Source organism: Balaenoptera borealis (genome assembly GCF_965194805.1).
Source record: "Balaenoptera borealis genome assembly, chromosome: 9".
Lineage (NCBI taxonomy): Eukaryota > Metazoa > Chordata > Mammalia > Artiodactyla > Balaenopteridae > Balaenoptera > Balaenoptera borealis.
The window spans coordinates 623,443-636,110 of NC_138873.1; the positions used below are offsets into that span (position 1 = coordinate 623,443).

A 12,668-nucleotide genomic window follows, 5' to 3' on the forward strand; every position below is an offset into this window, starting at 1 on the left:
TATTACTCCGTTGGCCTAAAAGTTACTATTATTTTCATGAAATTTTCCTAATCTATATGCTTTCTGGTCTACCATGGGTAGCATAGCAAAGTTATTTAATAACGGAAGGCTTTTAATAGGAGCCCAAGATGATAAAATTACAAATGACCCGATGAGATTTGGTGCAGCTGGGTTTAGACCTGTCTTTAACTGGCACCTGCCTACCAGGAACTCCCGTTTGGACAGGAGGTGCTGTCCCTGCTTGGGGTGTAGGCATGGGGCTTCAGTCCATGCTCAGGCAAGTGTGGAGAAATCATTACATTTCACACTTGCTTTTAGTAACTCTTCAAAGCTGACACTTTGTAACTTCATAAGTCACTGCAATCATCTGTTTAGGCACCTGACAAACTAATCAAAATGGGGTTTAAACATTTTATTATGCACATTCCTTTTACAGGAATTTTGATGTTTAGAAAGAAAATAAATATCGTGCTTGATGCTTTTCATACTTCTGGGGTGACTGAGGTAACAAAACTGTATGGCTTTATTTTTCCATCCCCCATCTAGGAAAGGTAACCAGAATTCCAACCAGGTACAAGTAGCTAGGTCCACAGCGAACTGCACTCAGCTTCACAGATTAAGGGTATTATGCTCCCCAGGATGTTCAAAGAATCAAAAAAGAATTTCAAGTACCAATTTCAAAATACTAATTAATATCGTCCAAAGGACAGATTGCTCTTCTTGAGATGCATCTTCTGGAGCAGAAGCCTGCTTGCGACTCGTGTCTGTACCGTCTGAATAAGCAGTCTCACCAAACGGGTGCTGTTCGACCGTCGTATCATAATACACTTTCATTTCAAATTCACTCTCGTGGTGAGACGGGTGTCCATAGATGCCTATTCCCACGGGGCGCTGGAAGTGCGCTGGTATGAAAACCACGTCCTGGCCGCAAGTGACAGACTGTAAGTCGTACTCATCAAAGCTCGGGTGGAGGGTGCTATCGGATACATACAGGTCCGCATCACCTTTCAAGCTCTGCATCTTAAGAACTATCTTCCCCTCATGATTTAACCTCAAATAGCTGTAATTCCCAGCTCCTATCTGACCCTGAACAACGTGCAGAAGGACCCATTCTTCTGGAACTTCCTCCTCGTCAGAGACGTTCACCGAGGAGACAGCCTGAGATGCCAGAAGCAGCAGCAGCGCGCTCTTCCACGGAGCCGCCATGACTGGGGCGCCTAGTGCGGTGCCTTCCTCATCTGTGACTTGTCCTGCGGACACACGACAGGGGGAGGACGCGCTGAGCGCGTCCGGAGCCGCAGACTGCGGGCGGGTCCCGGCCACCTCGGCGGCCAGGCCCGCCCCCGGCCCGGGGAGGGGACCCGCGGGGAGGAGGACGCGCGCGAAGGCGGGGCGGGAGGGGCGGAGGAGGGGAGTGGGCCGGGGACCCACCGAGCGCGGGGTCGGGCGGAGGGCGGCTCGGGGCCCAGGGCTCCGCCGGGGTGGGCGCGGGCGGCAGGTCCGGTATCCGCCCCTGGACTCACCACCGCTCCCCGCAAGCGCCGCGCCGGGAGCATGAGGGCCGGGCAGCCGAACCGGAGGAGCCGGAAGTGAGGCGCGCCCGGAAGTAAGGCGTCCGGAGGTGGCACGGCGCCCGGAAGTGAGGAAAGCTGGCAGTTGGCCGGCGCCCGGAAGTGAGGCAAGGCCGGAAATGGGGTAGTGCGTAGACTCCGGGTTCTCGCGAGAATGCCGAGGTGGTGAGGGCGCCGAGCTGCGGGGACTCGTAACCAGGGCGACGGGGGCGGGGCGCTGGTCCTACGCCGCCGGGTGCTCACCTGGATTGCGCGTCCACTTGGCGAGTTCAGCGTCAGGTCCCAGAGGGTCCCCAGGTGAGAAACAGGTGCGCCCGAGGGACCGTTGTCCGGGCACCTGGTACCTGTTCTCTGTTTCTCGTAACCGTGTTACTTCTCGAAATGCTCCTAAGAGAAGCTTCAAACTGAAGTTGTATTTATATTCAGGATTTATTTTGTTAATTTGGAATATGGTGTTAATGGACGCCTGTTGGCCATTGGAAAAGATTCTCCTAAGAAAGATTATGTGCATTTTAGTATCACACTTTCGTGTTGATTCCAATTCCTGTGTTTCATTTTAGAACTTGCTGAATCACTTATGTGGAAACAGGTGGAGTGTAAATATTAAAAACAGGCAATGACCCTTGTGCTCCTTTCTACAGAACCTGAACTCTGCCAAGTAGCTACAAGATGTGGGTTGGTCATGTTGCTAAGGAGATTGTCATGTGTTGGGTTAAAGAATGTGTCTGTTGCTGCATTGAATAGTTACATTTGCTGTCACCTTTGGGCATGTAAAAGAGACATGACAGACTTAAGGCTGATTATTTTTAGGGGGGTTGATTTGCCTGAAGTTAGGAGAAGTTGTATCCAGGTGGGTAGTTACTGGTTTGGGTTGATGATGAGATGGCACTAGTGGACCTCAACACTTCCTCCTGCAAGAAGTATCTGGTTACCTGTGACACCCACTGAACCGGGGCTGTTCCCAAGTTTAACATTTTCCTGTCAAGAAAGCATATCAGACTGGAATACAAGGGAGTGTGTAGGTTATAGAGATACATCTGGATCTATTTTAAATCATTGGAAAAGATTGACTTTAAAACTTCAGCATCATTACTGCTATTGGTAGTCAATGATTTGTGCTTGCCTAACAAGTCATGGTGGTGTGGACTGAAAAAAATGCACAACCTAAAAGGTGAGAGTTATGTTTTATTCGGTGGACATTCTGAGGACTTCAAGCTCAGGAGACAGGACTCTCAGATCACTCTGAGGGACGGCTGTGAAGAGGCAAGGGGGAGGCCAGGATATGTAGGAATTTTTGTAACAAAGACCAGGTAGTCAGAACATCAAAAGATTACTGTCAATTAAAGAAAACCAGATATCTCAAGTTAAGGAATTTAGTGCTTTTCTATATATGGGAAGATGCAAGAGTCTGGGCTCACTGAAATCATTCCTTTGATATGCACTTCAGCTACCTAGGGCCAGTATCCTGTGTTTTCTCATCCTGAGTCCCCTCAGGGTGCACCGTTGGGATGCTGTAATGTGACGGTTTGATGGCTGCAACATCCTGTGTTTACTGATATGGCAGACAACGTTCTTCATTCACATGTCATAAAAGTACAAAATTTGTGTTTCAAGAACCACAGGTTTGTAAAATCAGGCTTTCCTCAGCCTGACCAACAGAAAGAGTGTATCAATTTTTTTTTTAATTAAGCAGCTAAATATAAAGAGTAGTAATACCTTTTAAAGTGTTTAATAACTTAAGAAAGGACTTAAAGTCACGGGAATGCCTGAGTATAATTTGGTAGTGTTCCCATACCTCCGTGATCAGCCATTGCTCCATTTTTATACTAGTTCTGTCCTCAGAGGAGCTAGAATTAGAACCTGTCTCTGGTTTTGGTGAATGTGGAGAACTTTATATTTTCTTTTGCTACAAAGTAAGCCATTAAGGGTACTTTAATTATGCTGCCTGTGGGCACTCAACCTGCTGTCTGACTACCACACTATGTTTTCCTAACTCAAGAATAAATTGGCACATCTCTGGCTGGCTTAGCTGCTAAAAGAGAAAGATTATGATCTTTTTTACTCAAAAGGGAGTAGTTTTCTCTTTCTAAAAAATATACATATACACATTTATACAAAGAAAAAAAAAACAGAAGGAGATGTGCAAGGTCTTAACAGTGGTGCCCCTTGTTTTTTTTTTCTAGTCTGGATTTTCTAATTTTGTGCAATTTACATGCTCTGCTGTATCAGTGAAAGGGTCTTGAATGTACAGCCTCTAGCTTTCTGGGATTTACTGACTTAACTTTAAAACAATGGTCTCTCTAGCAGCCACTGTCTCCAGATTTTCCTAAGGTGCTTCTGTAGCCTGAGATACACGAGAACCTTATTAGAAACTAACTGTAGTGTGTCCTCTCAGACTTGTTCCTGTGATGCGCATATTGGACTCTTACATTGATTTTCCACGGGGAAGACACAGCAAGGAGGGGAGGTAGAGAGGGAAAGGCCAACTCTATTGTTTTTGCATTGTTTAAATATTTTGCATTGTATTGCTTTTGTACATGAAAAAGGTTAAAGGATTTCTGTCAGTGTGGGTAGACCAGTGCAGAGGCAGAGGACCCTGACAGATAATAGCATGTGTGCTGCCCACAGGGTCCTTGTGGCTGTTCGGGCCGGATGCCGCGCCTCAGCGTCTCTCCGTCTGGTGGGTCCCTCCTCAGCAGGCCCTCCAAGGCCTCTCCATCTAGCCAGGGGGTGGGGGGAGGGAAGAGAGTCGGGTGGGAGGGTTTTCTGGGCTGGGTTGTAAGTGGCCTACGTTGCTTATCCCACATACTCCCTTGTTCCTGCTGCCCTGGCCAGAACTCAACCACGTGGTGGCACTTAGCTCCAAGGGAAGCTGGATCTTGTAGTTTCCAGAAGGGAAGGGAATGGCTTGGGGAACAGGGGCAGCCTCCGTTATCTGACTAAAGCCAGAAGTCCGCTTCGGCTCTGAGCCCACAAGGAGAACCCACCTCCCCGGGGCACAACCTGGGCAGGGCAGCCAGCAGGACACAGAGGACTCCCAGCATGCACTGCTCTCCCCGTCAGGCCCGGACGTGGTTCCTCATGGTCCCGTGACCCATGAACTGCTCCCCCTCCGGAGACTCTCCCCTTCCTACGGGAGACAGGTCCACAGCAGTGCTGAAATCGGGTGGAGTGGGTGTTGGAGGAGGTTCCCAAGTGGACCCTGACTGCTGCCTGGGGACCGGACGGTGGTTTTCTGAAGCCTGTGGTCCTCCCCTCAGACCTTCCCCTCCATGGCCTCGTGTAAAGTGGCCTGTGAGGAGGGGGCTGGCGTGGTCCCTCTCCTGCAGCCGTGGAGACGGGGGCCCAGAGACGCTCGGTCCTAAGCAGTCAGCCGTCGTGCCTGCTGTGCCCTTTCTCCGGCCTCCTGGCTCTCCCAGGAGCACGTGGGCTCCTGGCTGTGTTCATCCTGTCAGCTCCGCCTGCCAGCCGGCAGCTCTACCTCCGTCCCGCCGGCTGTGCTGTTCAAGCCTGACTTTCTCTTTTCTTTGTGCGTACTTGCTCTCCTGTCTCTCTTGAAACTGAATGGCTGAGACCTGGAGCTTATGTGGAACTAAAGGCTTGAGTGGGAAGGTAACCATCCTTGACCTGACCTTTCCGGGAAGGCTGAGTCTAGATGGTCCCTGGTCTCTTTGGCGCTTTGAGGGGCAACCCATTCCAGTTTGCCTCCCTGAAGCCCCCAGGCTTCTGGATACTTTCTGTTTCCACTCGTTTCTGCTTGCTTGAGCCAGCTTTAAGTGTGGGCTACCAATGCTGGTTCTTTCCCATCATTTCCTTGAGGGCTACAGGATCAGAGAGAGGGGTCTGCCTTCCAGGTCATTACAAAGTGGAGTTTAACCAGATGCTCCGTCACCGTGGGCCATCTGCATACCGGGTTCTGCGTGCGTCTGGGCAGGCTTTTGCAGATAATCTCACGTTTCAGGGCCTGACACAGTAGAAGTTCGTTTCCTGCTTTTCACCACTCCAACCCAGTGCTGCTGGTCAGGGGAGCCCTACTGGGTAGCAGCTCAGGTGACCAGGTGCTTTCCACTAAGCGCGCTGTCTCTTGGTGTTCCGGTGGACGGAGGCTCGTGCCGCTGGGGCCGAGCTGTGCGTAGGGCTGCAGCTTCTCCCTGCGTTCAGCTGGGTTGTGTGACTTCCAGAGAGGCCAGGAAATGTGGTTTGGCTGTAGGGAGAAAGTGGAAGGGGTTTTTTGCTGAAAAACTAGCAGGAGAAGAAGGCGTACTAGGAGGCTGCGGAATTCGCGTCTCCGCACAACTAGGGCACCTACCAGGCACCGGTGGGGGACCACGGACACCAAAGGGGATAGGAGGAACCCCGAGCGACTGGTTGTTTCAATTATAGTTTTATTTTTCCTAATATGTTTTTTATCTTTCTAATTTTATTTTGTTTTCCATTCTTTGATATTGTACGGCTTCTTTCTTTCTTTCTTTCTTTCTTTCTTTTCTTTCTTTTCTTTCTTTCTTTTTCTTTCTTTCTCTCTCTCTCCCTCCCACCCTCCCTCTCTCTCTCTCTTTCTTTCTTTCTTTCCACAAAGCTTGTGGGACCTCAGTTCCCAGGCCGGAGGTCGGGCCCAAGCGCCTGTGGTGGGAGCTCCGAGTCCAAACTGCTGGACTGACAGAGAACCTCAGACCCCAGGGAATATTAATCGATGTGAGGCCTCCCAGAGGTCCTCATCTCAGCACCAAGACCCGGCTCTATCCAACTGCCTGCAAACTCCAGTGCTGGACGTCTCAGACCAAACAACCAGTAAGACGGGAATACAGCTCCACCCATCAAAAAAAAAAAAAAAAAAATGAAACGACAGAAAAATATGTTATAGACGAAGGACCAAGATAAAAACCTACAAGACCAAATAAATAAAGACAAAATAGGCAACCTACCTGAAAAAGAATTCAGAGTAATGATAGTAAAGATGATCCAAAATCTCAGAAACAGAATGGAGAAAATACAAGAAACATTTAACAAGGATCTAGAAGAACTAAGGAGCAAACAAACAGTGATGAACGACACAATTACTGAAATTAAAAATACTCTAGAAGGAATCAATAGCAGAATAACTGAGGCAGAAGAACGGATAAGTGAGCTGGAAGATAAAATGGTGGAAATAACTTCCAGGGCACAGAGTAAAGAAAAAAGAATGAAAAGAATTGAAGGCAGTCTCAGAGACCCCTGGGACAACATTAAACACACCAACATTCGAATTATAGGGGTCCCAGAAGAAGAAGAGAAAAAGAAAGGGTCTGGGAAAATATTTGAAGAGATTATAGTCAAAAACTTCCCTAACAGGGGAAAGGAAATAGCCACCCAAGTCCAGGAAGCACAGAGAGTACCATACAGGATAAACCCAAAGAGAAACACACCCAGATACATATTAATCAAACTATCAAAATTAAATACAAAGAAAAAATATTAAAAGCAGCAAGCGAAAAGCAACAAATAACATACAAGGGAATCCCCATAAGGTTAACAGCTGATCTTTCAGCAGAAACTCTGCAAGCCAGAAGGGAGTGGCAGGACATATTTAAAGTGATGAAAGGGAAGAACCTACAACCAAGATTACTCTACCCAGCAAGGATCTCATTCAGATTTGATGGAGAAATTAAAAACTTTACAGACAAGCAAAAGTTAAGAGAATTCAGCACCACCAAACCAGCTCTACAACAAACGCTAAAGGAACTTCTCTAGGCGGGAAACTCAAGAGAAGGAAAAGACCTACAGAAACAAACTCAAAACAATTAAGAAAATGGTAATAGGAACATATATATCAATAATTAACTTAAATATAAATGGATTAAATGCTCCAACCAAAAGACACAGACTGGCTGAATGGATACAAAAACAAGATCCATATATATGCTGTCTACAAGAGACCCACTTCAGACCTAGGGACACATACAGACTGAAAGTGAGAGGATGGAAAAAGATATTCCATGCAAATGGAAATCAAAAGAAAGCTGGAGTAGCAATTCTCATGTCAGACAAAATAGATTTTAAAATAAAAACTATTACAAGAGACAAAGAAGGACACTCTATGATGATCAAGGGATCAATCCAAGAAGATATAACAATTATAAATATTTATGCACCCAGCATAGGAGCAACTCAATACATAAGGCAACTGCTAACAGCCATAAAAGAGGAAATTGACAGTAACACAATAATAGTAGGGGACTTTAACACCCCACTTTCACCAATGGACAGATCATCCAAATTGAAAATTAATAAGGAAACACAAGCTTTTAATGACACATGAAATAAGATGGACTTAATTGACATTTATAGGACATTCCATCCGAAAAACAACAGAATACACTTTCTTCTCAAGTGCACATGGAACATTCTCCAGGATAGACCATATTTTGGCTCACAAATCAAGCCTTAGTAAATTTAAGAAAAATTGAAATTGTATCAGGTATCTTTTCTGACCACAACGCTATGAGACTAGATATCAATTACAGGAAAAAAACTGTAAAAAATACAAACACATGGAGGCTAAACAATACGCTGCTGAATAACCAAGAGACCACTGAAGAAATCAAAGAAGAAATAAAAAAATACCTAGAAACAAATGACAATGAAAACATGACAACCCAAAACCTATTTGATGCAGCAAAAGCAGTTCTATGAGGGAAGTTTATAGCAATACAGTCCTACCTCAAGAAACAAGAAAAATCTCAAATAAACAATCTAACCTTACACCTAAAGGAACTAGAGAAAGAAGAACAAACAAAACTCAAAGTTAGCAGAAGGAAAGAAATCATACAGATTTTAGCCTCAAAAGGGATGTTTTCCTGGCTGCAGGATAATGGGTTTTAAGCTTTTTCTCACTTATTTATAATAGCGCTCTAATTTTTAAGGATAGTGGATAAAGAATGTCACTTGCCATCCCAGTAAACAATGAATGTTGTCTGCCATTAAGCCGTCTGCCACCGTGCACCCTGAGGGGACTCAGGATGGGGAAAACCAGGGTACTGGCCCTAGGTAGGTAAGGTGCATACCTAAGGAATGATTTCAACGAGCCTAGACTCTTGCATCTTCCTATGTATATAAAAGCATGAAAAGCATTAACTTCAGATGTCTGTTCTTTGTGATTAGCAGTAATCTTTCATTGTTCGACTACAGGTTTCTTGTTCGTTTGTTTGTTTTGGTTTTTTTTTCAGCAAAAACTCCTGTATATCCTGGCTCTTCCCTGACCACTTTGGAGCAGGTCCTCAGACCCATGTGAGAGGCTGCCTCCCAGGCTATAGTCCTCAGTAAGTTCCCCGAATAAAACTTAACTCTCAACTTTTAGGTTGTGCGTTTTTCTTCAATTGACAGGATGTTGATTCTTTGTCTTTATTGTTTCAGATTTTTTTGATACTTTTTCTCTTTGTTTTTTATTTTATTTTATTTTATTTTTGAATTTTTGAATTTTATTTAGTTTATTTTTTTTATACAGCAGATTCTCATTAGTTATCCATTTTATACATATTAGTGTATACATGTCAATCCCAATCTCCCAGTTCATTCCCCCCCTCCCCCCCCACCACTTTCCCCCCTTGGTGTCCATACATTTGTTCTCTACATCTGTGTCTCTATTTCTGCCCAGCAAACCGGTTCATCTGTACCATTTTTCTAGGTTCCACATATATGCGTTAATATACGATATTTGTTTATCTCTTTCTGCTTACTTCACTCTGTATGACAGTCTCTAGATCCATCCACGTGTCTACAAATGACCCAATTTCGTTCCTTTTTATGGCTGAGTAATATTCCATTATATATATGTGCCATATCTTCTTTATCCATTCGTCTGTCGATGGACACTTAAGTTGCTTCCATGTCCTGGCTATTATAAATAATGCTGCAATAAACATTGGGGTGCATGTGTCTTTTTGAATTATGGTTTTCTCTGGGTATATGCCCAGTAGTGGGATTGCTGGATCATATGGTAATTTTATTTTTAGTTTTTTAAGGAACCTCCATACTGTTCTCCATAGTGGCTGTATCAATTTACATTCCCACCAACAGTGCAAGAGGGTTCCCTTTTCTCCACACCTCTCCAGCATTTGTTGTTTGTGGATTTTCTGATGATGCCCATTCTAAATGGTGTGAGGTGATAACTCATTGTAGTTTTGATTTGCATTTCTCTAATAATTAGTGACATTGAGCAGCTTTTCATGTGCTTCTTGGCCATCTGTATGTCTTCTTTGGAGAAATGTCTATTTAGGTCTTCTGCCCACTTTTGGATAGGGTTGTTTGTTTTTTTTTTACTATTGAGCTGCATGAGCTGTTTATATATTTTGGAGATTAATCCTTTGTCCGTTGATTCGTTTGCAAATATTTTCTCCCATTCTGAGGGTTGTCGTTTTGTCTCGTTTGTAGTTTGCTTTGCAAAAGCTTTTAAGTTTCATTAGGTCCCATTTGTTTATTGTTTTTATTTCCATTACTCTAGGAGGTGGATCAAAAAAGATCTTGCTATGATTTATGTCAAAGAATGTTCTTCCTATGTTTTCCTCTCTGAGTTTTATAGTGTCCAGTCTTACATTTAGGTCTCTAATCCATTTTGAGTTTATTTTTGTGTATGGTGTTAGGGAGTGTTCTGATTTCATTCTTTTACATGTAGCTGTCCAGTTTTCCCAGCACCACTTATTGAAGAGACTGTCTTTCTCTATTGTATATCCTTGCCTCCTTTGTCATAGATTAGTTGACCATAGGTGCGTGGGTTTACCTCTGGGCTTTCTATCCTGTTCCATTGATCTATATTTCTGTTTTTATGCCAGTACCATATTGTTTTGATTACTGTAGCTTTGTAGTATAGTCCGAAGTCAGGTAGTCTGATTCCTCCAGCTCTGTTTTTTCCCCTCAAGACTGCTTTGGCTATTCGGGGTCTTTTGTGTCTCCATACAAATTTTGAGATTTTTTGTTCTAGTTCCGTAAAAAATGCCATTGGTAATTTGATAGGGGTTGCATTGAATCTGTAGATTGCTTTGGGTAGTATAGTCATTTTCACAATATTGATTCTTCCAATCCAAGAACATGGTATATCTCTCCATCTGTTGGTATCATCTTTAATTCCTTTCATCAGTGTTTTATAGTTTTCTGCATACAGGTCTTTTTTCTCCCTAGGTAGGTTTATTCCTAGGTATTTTATTCTGTTTGTTGTAATGGTAAATGGGAGTGTTTCCTTAATTTCTCTTTCAGATTTTTCATCATTAGTGTATAGGAATGCAAGAGATTTCTGTGCATTAATTTTGTATCCTGCAGCTTTACCAGATTCATTGATTAGCTCTAGTAGTTTTCTGGTGGCATGTTTAGGATTCTCAGTATCATGTCATCCGCAAACAGTGACAGTTTTACTTCTTCTTTTCCAATTTGTATTCCTTTTCTTTCTTTTTCTTCTCTGATTGCCGTGGCTAGGACTTCCAAAACTATGTTGGATAATAGTGGTGAGAGTGGACATCCTTGTCTTGTTCCTGATCTTAGAGGAAATGCTTTCAGTTTTTCACCATTGAGAATGATGTTTGCTGTGGGTTTGTCGTATATGGCCTTTATTATGTTGAGGTAGGTTCCCTCTATGCCCACTTTCTGGAGAGTTTTTATCATAAATGGGAGTTGAATTTTGTCATAAGCTTTTTCTGCATCTATTGAGATGATCATAAGGTTTTTATTCTTCAGTTTGTTAATATGGTGTATCACATTGATTGATTTGCATATATATTGAAGAATCCTTGCATCCCTGAGATAAATCCTGCTTGATCATGGTGTGTGATCCTTTTAATGTGTTGTTGGATTCTGTTTGCTAGTATTTTGTTGAGGACTTTTGCATCTGTATTCATCAGTGATATTGGTCTGTAATTCTCTTTTTTGTAGTATCTTTGTCTGGTTTTGGTATCAGGGTGATGGTGGCCTCATAGAATGAGTTTGGGAGTGTTCCTTCCTCTGCAATTGTTTGGTAGAGTTTGAGAAGGATGGGTGTTAGGTCTTCTCTAAATGTTCGATAGAATTCACCTGTGAAGCCATCTGGTCCTGGACTTTTGTTTGTTGGAAGACTTTTAATCACAGTCTCAATTTCATTACTTGTGATTGGTCTGTTCATATTTTCTATTTCTTCCTGGGTCAGTCTTGGAAGGTTATACCTTTCTAAGAATTTGTTCATTTCTTCCAGGTTGTCCATTTTATTGGCATAGAGTTGCTTGTAGTAGTCTCTTAGGATGCTTTGTATTTCTGTGGTGTCTGTTGTAACTTCTCCTTTTTCATTTCTAATTTTATTGACTTGAGTCCTCTCCCTCTTTTTCTTGATGAGTCTGGCTAATGGTTTATCAATTTTGTTTATCTTCTCGAAGAACCAGCTTTTAGTTTTATTGATCTTTGCTATTGTTTTCTTTGTTTCTTTTTCATTTATTTCTGCTCTGATCTTTATGATTTCTTTCCTTCTACTAACTTTGGGCTTTGTTTGTTCTTCTTTCTCTAGTTCCTTTAGGTGTAAGGTTAGATTGTTTATTTGAGATTTTTCTTGTTTCTTGAGGTAGGCTTGTATTGCTCTAAACTTCCCTCTTAGAACTGCTTTTGCTGCATCCCATAGGTTTTGGATCATCGTGTTTTCATTGTCATTTGTCTCTAGGTGTTTTTTGATTTCCTCTTTGATTTCTTCAGTGATCTCTTGGTTATTTAGTAATGAATTGTTTAGCCTCCATGTGTTTGTGTTTTTTTTTCCCTGTAATTGATTTCTAATCTCATAGTGTTGTGGTCAGAAAAGATGCTTAATATGATTTCAGTTTTCTTAAATTTACTGAGGCTTGATTTGTGACCCAAGATGTGATCTATCCTGGAGAATGTTCCATGTGCACTTGAGAAGAAAGTGTAATCTGCTGTTTTTGGATGGAATGTCCTATAAATATCAATTAAATCTATCTGGTCTATTGTGTCATTTAAAGCTTCTGTTTCCTTATTAATTTTCTGTTTGGATGATCTGTCCATTGGTGTAAGTGAGGTGTTAAAGTCCCCCACTATTATTGTGTTACTGTCAATTTCCTCTTTTATAGCTGTTAGCAGTTGCCTTATGTACTGAGTTGC

The 12,668-nt window shown here is 43.1% G+C and overlaps 2 protein-coding genes across 3 annotated transcripts in view; one reads left to right on the forward strand and one right to left on the reverse strand.

The window, feature by feature from the left end:
- Positions 1-395: 395 nt before the first annotated feature.
- LOC309635052 (UPF0669 protein C6orf120 homolog) lies at positions 396-1,623 on the reverse strand. Of its 2 annotated transcripts, none has more exons than XM_082405815.1 (2): positions 1,524-1,623; positions 396-1,250 (listed from the first exon to the last, which is right to left on the reverse strand). In XM_082405815.1, the coding sequence occupies exon 2, from the start codon at positions 1,204-1,206 to the stop codon at positions 652-654; it is 555 nt and encodes a 184-aa protein (XP_082261941.1). In that variant the 5' UTR covers positions 1,207-1,250; positions 1,524-1,623; the 3' UTR covers positions 396-651. The 2 variants fall into 2 exon arrangements, with proteins under 2 accessions (XP_082261941.1, XP_082261940.1); XM_082405814.1 differs by having other exon boundaries at positions 1,432-1,580.
- Positions 1,624-1,700: 77 nt separating this feature from the next.
- WDR27 (WD repeat domain 27) overlaps positions 1,701-12,668 on the forward strand; it is a 74,225-nt gene continuing 63,257 nt past the window's right edge. Inside the window, 1 exon segment of the mRNA XM_082406062.1 lies at positions 1,701-1,868. The gene's annotated coding sequence lies outside the window, so the exon portion shown is untranslated.

Bases quoted from the DNA above. Each gene is read 5' to 3' on its own strand.
- LOC309635052 (XM_082405815.1), bottom strand. From the start codon at position 1,206: ATGGCGGCTCCGTGGAAGAGCGCGCTGCTGCTGCTTCTGGCATCTCAG.